Genomic DNA, 15,725 nt, shown 5'->3' on the forward strand with positions numbered 1-15,725 from the left:
TTTTGCTCTTGTTACCCAGGCTAGAGTGCAATGACACGATCTTCCCTCACTGCAACCTCCACCTCCTGGGCTCAAGTGATTCTCCCACCTCAGCCTCCCAAGTAGCTGGGATTACAGGCGCATGCCACCATGCCCAGCTAATTTTTATATTTTTAATAGAGATGGGATTTCACCATGTTGGCCAGAATGGTGTTGATCACTTGACCTTGTGATCCACCCTCCTCGGCCTCCCAAAGTGCTGGCATTATAGGCCACTGCTCCCAGCCCAAACTTTTGAACTCTATTTTATTTTTTAAATTTAGAATGGAAGGTGGGAATTGTGCAATTTGGTGAGGATGTTACAGAGACTACTTCAGGACTTCCTGGTTTTATGTTATACAGTATGTTTTGAGGAGCTCCAAGAATTGCACAGGAATCTTTTTATTTGTACAGACCATTTTTTAAAGACACATCAAATTATTCTTTATTGGGCTCTAATTTGGCATATTTTTCAGATACAGGTTGCTGTTGATATGTCAAATTTCTACTATTAAAAACTTTAGTTATTTTGAGTTTGGCAAATTCAGGAGAGGGAACCTAGGTAGGTCATCTGTAGAGTATCTTTGCTCACCTTAGGGAAGTTTCTGGTTAGCCTCAATTCAGCTCAATAGGGTATTAGTGTGGATATTTGGTGGCAAGACCTATTTTTGGTGTAGTTTGGCTTTCCATGGCCTCAGGCATAGAGCTGACTTGGGAGTGGACCCTCTGTCCACACCCACGTGGTCCTTATGCCTTTCCAGCGTAAAGTGTTGTGTGAGGGTTGCCATCTCCACAGAAAGCACCACGTTCGTTTCATTTGACTTGTTTGAACCCATTTCTTTTGCCTTTGCACTTTTAAATAAAAATAGCAAAAATTGATTCAAATTTAGAATTTTCTAAAATGAAGCCATTTGTCATTTCAGCCTTGCAAATAAAGTCTTTAAAACAATTAACCCTCCCAATGACTTAACCTGAGTTTCTTAACCCCTCCCTGAATAATATTTACAAAGAAATAATACATGAATTTTTAAAAATACTATCAGTTGTTATAAATGATAGTTCATTCTTGGTAAGTATATCTGTAACAAAATACTGGAGAAGGACATGGGGTCTAGTGAACACCTACAATTCTGCCAACCAGCTTAAATATATAATCTAAATTTAACTCACATAACACCTCTTCTAGGTAGACAGCATTCTCCCTATTTTCAGATAAGAAAACTGAGTCAAAAACTAAGTAACTTGCCCAAGTTTGCCCAGCGAGTACATCGGAGAGCTGAGATTCATTCTCCAATCTGTAGGCTTCCAGGAATTCTAAACCTCATACTTTTTCTATTCATTACACTGACTCTGTTTTTAATGGAATATTTAAATGAGATATTTAAGTGGGAAAGTAATAGACAACCACTCTTACCTGTTAAAATTCAGGATAATTCTCTGTTTTTTTTTAATGGAGCACATTTTTAAAACTTGGCACCAGTTTAAACTACCACTGCAACAGAGAAATACTAGAACATCAGAATGTTCTCTAAACCAGATCATTATTTCATTCACTTTGATTGATTCAGTTATTTTGTTTTAAAAAAAAAAACTTCTGAATGCATAGAAAACAAATATATATATATATATATATATATGTTGATTCTGAGTGTGTATATGTACACTCAGAATCTATATATATATTGTGTGTGTACACAATCAAAAAGTACCTTTCCTTCAGCCACTTTTGTTCAGGGTTCTGAAGATTTGTGTAATAAGCATCCATAGTAGTTTTTGACTCACAGATACCTAATGAGAATGTTTTCTTGATGACTTGACAGTTTTCCATCAGTGCTGGATCGTCAGAGACAAAAGGACTGTTCAGAACACCAGGGTGCTTGGTACAGTTATGCCAAGTACCCTGTCTTTAGCGCGAGTAGCCTAATTCTCAGTATTTGGGAGTTTTTGACTAGATGTGTGGATATGGTTTATATTTCCTAGTTATTTATATATATGTGAAGATACAATATGACAAGTATTTAGATTTGGAGGTTTTGTGGTACTGAGGGGAGCTCGGGGAAGACTGGAAATACCACTGACCTCCCAAAAAGTTCAGTTACTTGCAAAGTTTGTGAAGTGACATAAAAAACTCAACTGCCCTTAACAATAGTCATTCCATCTGTCTGTTGTTTATTTAAACTCTCATTTATTTTTACTTTTTGGCATTAAAATACAATAAATCTGTCAATTATTTTATGTCTTTATATTCATAGTAGCTTAAATATTGGGTCAGTTCATTTCAGTAGATATGATTGTTAATATTATCCTTCAGGGCAAAAAGGATCTGCTGACAACCTGTGATTTAAAAATATAGGCCAACTTTATGTTCAAACATTATGTTGATAATATTTTTAGCTGTATTATACAGTGGAGGTTCAAATTGGATTAGACTTGCATTGAATTCCAAAGTATTGGTAAGTCTAGCACATACTATAAAGTCTTGCTAAATTCTTGTGGGTACATTTTTTTTTAAAACCTGTCTGTCTGTCAGTATCACATAGAGGTCACTTCTTGAGTGACAAGATGGCCTTAAAAATTCACAATAATTCCCAAAGAAGAATATGAGTCACGGTGCTTCCACATGAGGCCACCTCACACCACCACCGTTTGGAAATCTAGCACTTCAGCCATTTTACCAAGATGACAGTGAAGCACTTAGTGTGGTTGAATGTGTCATGTGGGAATGATTTTTGGTTACCTTTTCAGTTCATTGTTAGTCCTTTTATGTTGTGTGTATCTATGTTCGTCTGTGTGTTTGGTAAATATGAATTGAATAGATGACTTCTTATTTTATGTTTTAGGCCAAGATTGACAGACACCTAATATTCATGACTTGAGAATATTCTGCAGCTATAAATTTTGAACCATTGATGTGCAAAGCAAGACCTGAAGCCCACTCCGGAAACTAAAGTGAGGCTTGCTAACCCTCTAGATTGCCTCACAGTTGTTTGTTTACAAAGTAAACTTTACATCCAGGGGATGAAGAGCACCCACCAGCAGAAGACTTTGCAGAACCTTTAATTGGATGTGTTGTTGTTTTTAATGTGTGTATGAAATGTAGAAAGATGTACAAGAAATAAATTAGGAGAGATTACTTTGTATTGTACTGCCATTCCTACTGTATTTTTATACTTTTTGGCAGCATTAAATATTTTTGTTAAATAGTCTTATGTTGGTTTGTGTGCATTATCTTAGGACAGCTCTGCTTCGAATAATGAATATTTTGCTGTGGGTTTACTCTCAAATTTTTGTAACAAGCAAATGACATATTTAAATTGAAATTGATTCAAAACATTGGCCACTCACTTTTTAAAGATTTTTTTAGCTGGGCATGGTGGTTCACACCTGTAATCCCAGCACTTTGGGAGGCTGAGGCAGACAGATCACCTGAGGTCAGGAGTTCAAAACCAGCCTGGCCAACATGGCGAAACTCCATCTCTACTAAAAATACAAAAAAAATTAGCCAGGCCTAGTGGCAGGAGCCTGTAATCCCAGCCACTTGGGAGGCTGAGGCAGGAGAATCACTTGAACCCGGGAGGCGGAGGGTTGCAGTGAGCCAAGATCACCACCACTGCATCGCAGCCTGAGTGACGAGTGAAATTCTGTCTCAAAAAAATTATATATTAAAAAATATATATTTTTAGTTGCCCTTCTATAGTCTTTCTATTCTTAATAGTACAGGTTACATGAAAGCAATAATAGAGTTATATTCCTTTGTTACTTGGGAAAATATTAATATGGATAATGGTATTGCCTTAAGGTCAATATTAATTTTAAACAAGTACAGCAGTTTAATGCAGTTTTTAAAATCATAGTGCCTTTCCTGTGTTGGATGTTGTGCTTTCCCCAAACAATTCCCATTATAAGAAAGATTCCTTCCTGATCAAGGTCCTCAGCTTGTTTGCCATCTCATGTCCCAGGGCTGTGTGTCTCATCAGTTATTAGATTCTTGGTGATATTTTTGTTGTCCGGGACACTCAGCCCTCTGCTTGAGCACCATAAGAGTATAACAACATAATTTTTTTGTTTTGCCAACTTTGAAATTCATATGTCATTCACAAATACATCTATTTCATCTCTTTAAATTTAAATGACTTAGGTTCCTTTTTGCCTTATATGCCAGGTTTTCTGGGTCTATTTTAGGAGTACATGAACTATTTCTGCTCTATATTTCCTGAAGAATGCATGAAAAGTTTATTACACTACAAAGTAGTACAAAAAGATAATCTTTCCATGGTGTCCACAAAGCTGCTGGAAAGAATCATCTACACTCGGCTGCCTCTATCTGCTTTCTTCCTGCATACTCTGTCACCACTCCCAAAATGACCCAGAAACGTCATTTTAGCTTGTACCATAGCTTAATAAAGCTACTGCTGTTCAGTTCTTCCCTTACATGACTTCTTGGCAGCAACATTAAGAACTCTGTCTTTGAAACTTTCTCCTTAGACTCTATAAGCTTGTCTCTGGGTTTTCTTCATCTCAGTTCTTCTGCCTGACTCTGGAATATTGGGGTTTCCAAGGACCCCATCTTTGGGCATTTTATTTTGATTTTAATACACTTAACATTGGATGATCTGATTTTTTTTTTTTTTTTTTAAGACGGAGCCTCGCTTTTGTTGCCCAGGCTGGAGTGCAATGCCACAATCTCGGCTCACTGCAACCTCTGCCTCCCAGATTCAAGCAATTCTTCTGCCTCAGCCTCCCGAGTAGCTGGGACTACAGGTGCCCGCCACCTCACCTGGCTGATTTTTGTATTTTTATTAGAGACAGGGTCTCACCACATTGGCAAGGCTGGTCTCGAATTCCTGACCCCAGGTGATACACCAGCCTTGGCCTCCCAAAGTGCTGGGATTACAGGTGAAAGCCACTGCAGTCTGCCTCACAAGTCTTTAATAACTATAAGCTGATCACATGCAAACTCTAGGCCAATCTCACTTAAGACTTATAAACCATATATCCAGTTCCCTAAATGGTCATTGCATAAATTCCTTACCCTCAAAAATTGAACATGATTTCCCTCCTTTGATCTCTTCCTTCCATATTCCATTCAATTGGTGGAACCCCCTGGAAACCTGAAATTCATCTTCAGTTCCTCCTCTTAGACTTCATGTCTAGTTTGCTCACAAAGTCCTGTTAATTCTGCACAGCGACTCTCACTCTTGTTGTCCTTGCCTTGGTTTAAAGTTCCACACTTGTCCAACCTGTGGCCTATGAGCCGCATGCCACCCAGGATTGCTTTAATGCGATCCAGCATGAATTTGTAAACTTTCTTAAAACATGAGGGGTTTTTAACAATTTTTTTCTTTTTTTTTTTTTAAGCTCACCAGCTATTGTTAACTGCATTTTATCTGTGGCCCAGGGAAATCCAACGATTGGACACCCCTGGTTTAAACCTTCCTTGTGTGTGCGGGTCACAGCAGCAGGTTCCTGCCTAGGGTGGCACACCTGTTTGTGCCGATCCACTCCACACAGCTCCCAACTAATTTAAAGATCTGACTGTTGCCCTCCTTAAAATTCGCTAATGGCACCTCAGGCAATTTTGTCTTTGTTTTAAATCACAAAGCCTCAGCATGCTGTGTGCACCAGTGCATCTTCTGGCTATTACCTGCCTACCCTGATAAGGCACCCTTAGCTGCAGCTATCCCAAACTATTTGGAATTAGTGGAATATTGCTCGTTCGTTCAATGAGTATTTATTGAACACACATGCTTGGCACTATAGGAGACAGTGGATGTTCAGTGATGGGGGAAAAGCATGACTGTGGTCTATGGTCTTATGGGAGAGTTAAAACAATAAGCCTGTAAGCAAGCAAATACACAATTTAACCAGTCATGAGTGCTGTGGCAGAAATGAATTGATAACTACTTAGATGTGGAGAAGTTGGCTTATAAAATCAGAAGCAGAGATATTAGTAGTAGTTGCCACTGAACATTCTTTTGGCATGGTCACATAAGCCCCCAGTTTGGAAAGGTCAGTGGCAAGGCAAGACTTGAGATTTCCAGGTTGGATGCAACTCTACCCTGTGGTGTGGTCTGCAGGACACACAGGCATGTATGCCCAAGGCAGCTCTGGGAGCCACGAGAAGCATCTCCAAAATAAGACATGTCTGCCACTACCTTATGCAGTCACCTTACTTTTGATGAAAAACGAATATCTTAACCAATAGTATCAGAAACTAACTGTGGGTGTTTGGGTGGATCTCTTCTCAACAGTTCCTGGCCCACCTGAAATGCTCCAGGTGTGAAAATTGGATTGATGTGAAAACCCGCCTCCATGTCTGGACTGGAAGGAGTGTCGGGAAACTGAAGGAGTGATCCCTGAGTTAACTTGCCAGACGGAGACCAGACAGCATGTGGCATGTGACATTTGGGTGGTTGGGCCCTTTAAAAGCAACCCCAAACAGCAGCTGTTCCCATACTTCTAATTGGCCCAGTGGGTAATGTAAGGAGGCTGAGGCGAAGGCAAAGTAGTCCAGCGCACAGTTCCCTGGTGTTTCACTTAGGGTTCTCCAGAGAGACAACCGACATGGTAGAGCAAGGTGAGGAGGGGCTGGGGAATTGGCCACCTCTATCATGGAGGCTGAAAAGTCCTATAACTGACCTCCAGCAAGCTGAGAACAGGGAAGCCAGCTGCGTGTATCAGTCCTAGTCCAATATTAATAGTATAACTCTGGAGGTCCACTGGTGAGAGTCCCAGAGTCCAAAAGCCAGAGAATGAAGTGTTGTCCAGGGGCAGAGGAGTGTGCCAGCCCCAGAAGGGAGTGAGAATGCACCTTTCTCTGCTTTTCCCTGCCTTTCACTCCATCCAGGCCTCTTGCTGATTGGATGGTGCCTGCCCATGTTGAGGGTGGGTCTTCCCTACTCTGTCCACTGACTCACACGCCAGTCACCAGAAATACCCTCACGGGCACACCGGAGGCAGCCCAATCTAACCAAATGTCAGACCATATGGGTTTCCCTTTAGGCAAAAGAGGACAGGCACAGCACCTCCTGAAGCCTTGAGAATAATCAGTGCTTCACCAGCTATGTGGGTACCCCTTGATTCAGTCAAGTTGACACTCCAAATCAACCATCACACCCAGCTTCTCCTAATCAAGGCAGTAGAGACGCTTAACATTCCCCAAACAAATTCATCAGTGGCACAAGGGAGGCCCCAAAGACACCCTTTCTTGCTGGCATACAGTGGCATTCCAAGCAGAAGTTGAATAACTGCTATTAGGTGTGGAAAGGAGAAAGTGGAGGAGAGAAATGTTATAACCTCCCACGTCAGGGGCAGAAAATTAGACTGCAAGGGGGAAAAGCAGAGTCAGTTTTAATAGTAGTTATATTAGCATGTCTGAAACAACCTTGCTGCCCTTACAGATGAAGGTGGGAAAGAGCTGTGTCTGGAGCTCTGTAAACTGCATGCTAAATGAGTGAGAAAAATACAAATAAAGAAATTGGTACTAAGACACAATATAAACTAATTTCTGCTTGGAAAATAATGTCTTCTAAGTAGAAAATGAAAAAAATTTTTTTTTTTTTTTTTTAAGACAGAGTCTTGCTCTGTCACCAGGCTGGTGTGCAGTGGCTCAGTCTCAGCTCACTGCAACCTCTATCTCCCAGGTTCAAGTGATTCCCCACCTTAGTCTCCTGAGTAGCTGGGACTACAGGCACACACCACCATGCCTGGCTAATTTTTGTGTGTGTGTGTTTTAGTAAAGACGGGGTTTCACCATGGCCAGGATGGTCTCGCTCGCCTGACCTCGTGGTCTGCCTGCCTCAGCCTCCCAAAGTGCTGGGATACAGGCATGAACCACTGTGCTCAGCCTGAATTAAGAATTTTTAGTTTTCTGTCTGGGCACAGTGGCTCAGGCCTGTAATCCCAGCACTTTGGGAGGCGGGGGTGGGCAGATCTTCTGAGTTCAAGTGTTTGAGACCAGCCTGGCCAACATGGTGAAACCCCATCTCTACTAAAAATACAAAAACTAGCTGGTGCGTGCCTGTAATCCCAGCTACTCAAGAGGCTGAGGCAGGAGAATCACCTGAACCTGGGAGTCAGAGGTTGCAGTGAACCGAGATTGTGCCGTTGCATTCCAGCCTGGGCGACAAGAGTGAGACTCCATCTCAAAAAAAAAAAAAAATCTTAATTCAAATGCCCCCAGGTTGGCTTGATTTTAATGCTAACAAATCTGCAGTCTAGCTTTGTGTGGAACAAGTGGCAGAGACATTTACTCCTCTCCAAGTACAGGTGCCCTCCGTATTTGTCTGCTCCACATTTGACATTTGTGGGTCCAACCCACCACAGATCAAAAGAAAACAAATACTACTACAATAAAAAATAAAACAATTAAAAAACACAGTATAGGCCAGACACAGTGGCTCATGCCTATAATCCCAGTACCTGGGGAGGCCAAGGTGGGCAGATCACTTGTCGTCAGGAGTTCGAGACCAGCCTGGCCCACATGGTGAAACCCCATCACTAATAAAAATACAAAAATTAGCCAAGCCTGGTTGGGGGCACCTGTAATCCCAGTCACTCAGGAGGCTGAGGCAGGAGAATCATTTGAACCTGGGGGAGGCAGAGGTTGCTGAGCAGAGATCACGCCACTACACCCCAGCCTGGGCGACAGAGCAAGACTCCGCCTCATAAATAAATAAATAGAATAAAATAAGAAATACAGTATAGCAACCATTTACCTAGCACTGACATTGCAGTAGGTATTATAAGCAAGCTGGAGATGATTGAAAGTATGCGGGAGGATGTGCACAGGTTATATGCAGTGGTACACATGCCATTTTATATCAGAACTTGAGAATCTGCAGATTTTGGTATCCAAAGGGGTCTGGGAGCCAATCTTGCGCAGATACAGGGTCAGTGGTGCTGTTTATTCCTCTGCATTTCTCAGGCTCCCAGCAGCCAGCAGGGGCACGTGGCTTGCTCTGACAGGGATGCGGGAGGTGTGCACAGCCATGCACATTGCTTTCCGTGCCCAGGTGATTGATGAGGCCAATGTTCTGGATGTTGAGTTACAAGGTGGCAGTCAGCTGGCCCAAGTCCTTTGTGACTATATGGAATCGAGTTCCGTGCCAGCCTTCATGGGACATGTGAGCACCACCATGAACTGTTCCCCACCCAAAGGAAGAAGCTTGTTCCCTTTTGGCCCCAGGACTATTCAGGGTGGGCCTGCTGCTCTGAAGCCAGCTGAATCTCCCAAAGACCGAAAGCCTTGGTGTTACTGGGAAGGGGCGAGACGTCGAACACATGGGGCAGATGAGCAGGTGCTGGAGAGGGAGGGCAGTGGTCACACAGCAATGGGAAGCTACTGAAGCCACTGAGCTGTGCGGGATAAAAATGGTTCTGATAGTAAGTTTTATGTATATTTTACCATAATTAAGCGAGAGAGAGAGAGAGAGAGTGTGTATGTGTGTGTGTGGGTGTGAGTGTGTGAGACGGAGTAAAAGTTCTGTTTATCTGTACAATGGGAATAATATTGGTACCTATAGTTTGCAAGGTTGTTGAGAGGAAAAAGTGAGATCTAAAGTGCTTATCACAGCATCTATCACCTAAATACTCAAGAATGGTACTGCAATTAGCAGCTGAAGAATGTGCTATTTATATTAAAATAAAAAATACATCAGGCCCTCTCCGCCAGGTAACCAAAGTTAGCACCCGTGCGTTGAACCATGCTGGTGGTGTGTGCTTTTGCATGGTTTGTGAAAAAACTCCTTACCTCTATGGTCTCCCTCCCCAAACACTAAACCCCATCTAATCAAGAGAAAAACATCAGACACATCCTAGCTGAGAGTATAGCAGGTCAGGCCTCCTCAAAACTGACAGTCATCAGCAACAAGGAAAGTGTGAGGAACTCTCAGCCCGGGAGGAGCCTGAGGAGGCAAATACAACCACCAACTGCAACGGGGCATCCTCAGCGGGCTCCCAGACCAGAAAACGACATCGGGTAAAAACTAAGGGACGCTGAATAAATGGTGGCCTTTAGTTATAACAATGGATCGGCTGGGTGTGGTGGCTCGTGCCTGTAATCCAAGCACTTTGGAGGGCAAGGCGGGCGGATCACCTGAGGTCGGGAGTTCAAGACCAGCCTGACCAACATGGTGAAACCCCTTCCTTAAAAAAAAGAAAAAAGATTAAAACAACAACAACAACAAAAAAAACAATGGAGCAGCATTAGTTCATTAATTGTGATAAATTTGCCATTCTAATGTAGGATGTTAACAAGAGGAGAAACCGGGTGTGGGGCATATAGGAACTCCGTGTTTGCCTTGCAATTGTTCTATAAATCTACAGCGAATCTAAAATTTAACAATTATTAAAAAGAAAGAAAGGAAGACTGAAAAAAGGATTCAAGAGAAAGTGATAATACTGAAGACAGGGGAAGAAGCTGACATACAGATAATAGAAGTCCCTGAAGAAGAAATCCAAAGTGAATACAACACTACAATTGTTAGTCAAGAAAAGTTTCCTGAAATAAAATAATTTGAAACTACATACTAAGAGACTATATATATATATATATATATATATATATATATATTTTAAGAGACAGAGTCTCACTCTATTGCCCAGGCTGTAGTGCAGTGGTGCCATCATAGCTCACTGCAACCTCAGCCTCCAGAGGGCTCAGGTGATCCTCCCGCCTCAGCCTCCCGAGTAGCTAGGACCGCAGCCACGCACCACAATGCCAATTTGGTAGCTATATTTTATTCTGCTATCACTTTTCCATCAAGGCCACATGTTTCCTTTCCTGTGGCTGACTGGGATTCCTTAGAACACGAGTTTGCCACATTTGATCTCCCCCTGTTTTCCTAAATAAAGTTTTGTTGGCTCACAGCAGGCCTTTGTTTACACATTGTCTCTGGCTACTTTTGTGCTCCAGTGTAGAGTTGTGCACAGTTGCGTTGTTGTGACAGAGACTATCTGATCTGAAAAGACAAAAATTATTTGCTCTCTGGCCCTTGCTAGAAGTTTGCTAAAGTCTGTGCTTGATGAAAGGGGTGTGTCTGGAGCTGTCCTGTGTCAACAGCTTGGGAGTCCTGCAGCCTTCCAAGCTGCTCTCTGAGCCAGTTCCCAGGCATCACGCAGTCACTCGGTACTGGCAAAAGTGGTCTCTTTTTTTAATGTCATTTATTTTTATTTTTTATTTCTTTTTATTTTTTTTTTTGAGACGGAGTTTCGCTCTTATTACCCAGGCTGGAGTGCAATGGCGCGATCTCGGCTCACCACAACCTCCGCCTCCTGGGTTCAGGCAATTCTCCTGCCTCAGCCTCCTGAGTAGCTGGGATTACAGGCACGTGCCACCATGCCCAGCTAATTTTTTTGTATTTTTAGTAGAGACGGGGTTTCACCATGTTGACCAGGATGGTCTCGATCTCTTGACCTCGTGATCCACCCGCCTCGGCCTCCCAAAGTGCTGGGATTACAGGCTTGAGCCACCTCGCCCGGCTTATTTCTTTATTTATTTTGAGATGGAGTCTCGCTCTGTCTCCCAGGCTGGATGGAGTGCAGTGGCGCCATATCAGCTCACTGCAACCTCCCCCTCCCAGGTTCAAGCAATTCTCCTACCTCAGCCTGCCGAGTAACTGGGACTACAGGCACACACAACCATGCCTGGCTAATTTTTGTATTTTTAGTAGAGGCTGGGTTTCGCCATGTTGGCCAGGCTGGTCTTGAACTCCTGACCTCAGGTGATCTGCTCACCTTGGCCTCCCAAAGTGCTGGGATTACAGGCGTGAGCCATTTCGCCTGGACTCAAATGTGATTTAATTTGTTAAACTTACTGCAGAATGTTTCCAATATACACTACAGTGTAGAGAATCGTGTCATGAACCCCATGGATTGCCCCAGCCTCAGCCGTTCTCAGCACTGCTCTTCTCACAGACTTACCCCAGGTGTCCTGTAACGTTCTACTCATCACTCCAATAAGGGCTCTTTACAACTGGTTAGCAATATCATTATCCCATTCAGCAAGATCCATATTTATGCATTCATATCAGAATTCTAACGCCTGGCCTGTCTTCAGTTTTCCACAGTTATGTCAAAAACATGTCTTTGCTGTTGATTTGCTTGGATCAGGATCCAAGCTCAGTCCACCCAGCGCACTTCCTGCAAGTGGCAGCTGGGCCTCTGTTCCTCTGTAACAATGCCCTTTCCCTTTTGGCCCCCATGCTGTTTACTCCTGAGGGAAAACATGGGTCATTTTTCCTATAAAATTTTCCACAATTTGGATGTGGTGATGACATCTTTGTGGTGACATTTGTCGATCCATCTCTCCTCTATTTCCTGTAAACTGATCATTATGTCTGGGTGCCCATTAGATTGCCATGCGACGTTCTTGGCAGGAACCCTCCATGGTTGGCGCTGTGCACTTTGGTATCACATCTGGAGGTACTTCGTGTCTAGTTGTCCTTCTTTTAGTAAAACTAAGATTGATTGGTCAACACAGTTGGTGTCTGACCCATCGCTGTGAAGCACCACTTCACCCTCTCACCTGATGGACTTTAGTAGCCATTGGCAATCTTTGCCTAAATCTTTATTTTATTAGAGAAAGCAATATAGTAACATTCCAATTCCATTTCCTCCCGCATTTACTGGCCATGACTTTTCTTTCTATAAACAATTTGCCTTAAGCCAGGCATGGTAGCTCACACCTGTAATCCCAACACTTTGGGAGGCCAAAGGTGAGAGAATCACTTGAGGCCAGGAGTTTGAGACCAGCCTGGGCAACACAGAAAGACTCTGTCATTACAAAAAATAAAAAATTAGCCAGGCATGGTGGTGGCAGGCACTATGCTCCCAGCTACTTGGGAGGCTGAGGCAGGAGGATTGCTTGAGCCCAAGAAGCTGAGACTACAGTGAGCTGTGATTGTGCCACTGCACTCCAGCCTGGGCAACAGAGTGAGACCCTATCTCTAAAATCAAAACGTACTTTCCTTCATCAACTACTAAGGTGTTCTGAAATACGGTTTATACTGTCAAAATAGGGTAGATGATGCTTTATTCCTTCCTTTTATTTATCAATTTTCAAAATAGTGCTCTAGAAAGCACCAATGGCAACCAATTTTTTATGAGATACTATTTGGAGTTCATATGTTTTTATGTACTTAAATGCATGTAGAGATTGTTATTTTTGATTCTTTCAAGTGATGCATCTTTGGTACACAGCAAGTGTACCAATCCTTTTGTGACAGGCAAAAGCAAATACTAGAAAGGCAAGGAAAGAGATACTGAAGACTGCTCCCCCTGAAAATTTATAAAGTCACATAAGGATGAGGTCAGACGTATTGAATGTCGCTTAAAGAAACAAACTGGCTCCTAAACCAAACCAAACACAACTAAAATCTAGCTGCCTGCATGAAGAAATAACGTGTTCCTCAGGAGCCTGGTAACAAAGAAAGCATGGTGGCGAAGCACAGAAGGAAGTCTCTATTTAACATGGCAGAATATTCCTATCTTGTGCATCCATCCATCCATCAATCCATCCATCCATCCATCCATCCATTGCAAGGACCTGATGCAATGAAACATTTGGGTCCAGTGACAGCCACTCTTGCTTTGATTCCATGCCCACTAGCCCACTTCCAGATAAGCTTTCTGTCTCCCGGTAAAACATCCATGGGCCAGATTAAGAAGAATTCACAGTGATTTTTTTCAATAAGCAAATTGGCTCAGTTGACCACACAGCTTGGCATTTTATGAGTTTAGTTGTCACAAGTCAGTAACCCTGAGTCCCATCAATCCCAAGCCACTGACAAGGGGACATTAATGGGATGACAAAGCCACAGACAGATGTGGAGCCAAGGTGACTCCCTTAAGTGACATTCTGTGGGGCCCTCAGCAGTCTGTGCCCAGCCTTCCCCTGCAGAAACCCTACCTCACTGTGCTGCTTAGAAGCTTCTAGCCCAGTTTTAGTGAAATGAACCCTATCACCCAGTCTCCAAATGCTGCTTAATTTATAGTCAGAGTTTGCCTATTAGAGTTTGCCTAACTAATGTCTGTATTATTTGAATCAGAGCAGGGCTTGCTGTTGATATTTATGACATGACCAAAAAAATGAATGGAATTCAACTTCCTTATTGCTCCTATTATGCCTAAAATTCTCACCATTCTTATGGGTTAAGAGGATTAGTGTCCAGGGGTCTTCATGTGAAATCCAAATCCCAGTGGAAGCACAATTAAGTCAGGACCATGTTGCTAGGTGTTTCAGAGGAACTTATCGCTAGCCTGAGGGGCATGATGGAGGCTGCAGATGGAGACAGATACGGCTCCTGGAGCTCCTTGTGGGAGTGCATTAGAGTCACCTGAGAGGGCCCCAGGTGAGAGATCTACAGATCATGTAGGGCACACTAACAGCAGGGCAGGTGTCAACAGACCCTTATTTTAGAAAACAAGACTGAAAATTAATTACTATTACATTAGGTGATCACCAGCCAAAGTGAGTTTAAAACATGAATGAAATTCAAGGTCATAAGGAATCGCCATAAGGCCACAAGCATGGGAGGAGAGCGAGATGGCCACGCAGTAGGAGGAAGGGTGGGCTATTTCCTCATGCAGCTTGTTCCTTCTTGACCTGCTCGAGCCTGATGCCGTGTATTCCACTAAAGATGGAGTGCGCCTGTGCACGTCCAGCAGATAGCTCGTGAGTCAGCACCCATTCCTGATGGGCAGCTCAGGCCACAGGAGAATGTGGTGGCCCACGGTCATTCAATCTCTACTAGAGCCCGGTAGCAAGCCAAAAATTGTTTCTCAGAAGGAGAGTATTCACTGAGGAGAGCATATTCTAACAATCTGAGGGTTTGCACTGCCTTCACTCTGCCAAAGGCTCCATGCTGCTTCCTTATCCATCACTGACAGTTTAAGCCCCATCAGTTCTGCAGAGTCACACAGCCCAAATGCAAAGCAGCTGGCACAGCTGACCTATTACAGAGATATTTCTTACTCTGAGCACTACTCAAAACTGGCGTCTGGAACAGCCACTGGGTCAGTGGGCTGGAGTAGCATGCCTAGATGACTCATGCCTTGCCTCCAAGATCCAGTGAAGCCCACTCAGTGTTACTCTTTCTTAGCAGTAGGAGGGACCAGTTGCAGAAACTTGTCCTTCACTTGGAAGAGATATCTTGACATGCCCCAGACCACTGGACCCTTTAACATTTTTGGAGGTTTGATTTCTCAAACTCTGACACAAGCAGCTGCTACTCCATGTTATGTCCTGCTCAAATGTCCAAACTGCATGTTTTTCTCAATGTAATGTACCAGTGGAGGGGAAAGATCAAGGTTCCTGCTGACTAAGTTGTGGCACAGGGCTAGAAAGCTGATATAGTCAGAGTTGGGGTGGTGAAGGTGTATTGTTGGCCTTAACAAGTGAAAGCAAACTTCTTCTAATGATAGTTACTAAAGGGAAGAGGCATTTGTCAAATCAATAGCTCCATATAGAAGTCAAGGAATATGTTAATTGCTCCAGCAATGAAACTACATCTGGAATAGCAGCTGCAAGTGGAGTCACCACCTGACTGAGGCACAATCCACTGTCATCCCCAGAGATAGATCAGTCTATGTGCAGATCAAATAAGAGACTTGGATGGGGATATGATAGGAATCACCACACTTGCATCTTTGCTTTGTTGGTGGCACTAATTTCTATAGTCTTTCCAGGAATGTGATACTGCTTTCAG

At 43.1% G+C, this 15,725-nt stretch overlaps 1 protein-coding gene across 2 annotated transcripts in view; it reads left to right on the forward strand.

Annotated features, from left to right (window-relative positions):
* Window positions 1-3,224, forward strand: part of PTPN2 (protein tyrosine phosphatase non-receptor type 2) — a 112,588-nt gene extending 109,364 nt beyond the window's left edge. For both annotated transcript variants that reach the window (XM_017498454.2, XM_037727862.1), the window contains one exon: window positions 2,859-3,224. In XM_017498454.2, coding sequence (XP_017353943.1) covers window positions 2,859-2,880 — 22 coding nt within the window. In that variant the 3' untranslated portion in view covers window positions 2,881-3,224. The remainder of the gene's footprint in view (window positions 1-2,858) is intronic.
* The last annotated feature ends 12,501 nt before the right edge of the window (window positions 3,225-15,725 follow it).

Source organism: Cebus imitator, unplaced genomic scaffold (assembly GCF_001604975.1).
Source record: "Cebus imitator isolate Cc_AM_T3 unplaced genomic scaffold, Cebus_imitator-1.0 Scaffold242, whole genome shotgun sequence".
NCBI lineage: Eukaryota > Metazoa > Chordata > Mammalia > Primates > Cebidae > Cebus > Cebus imitator.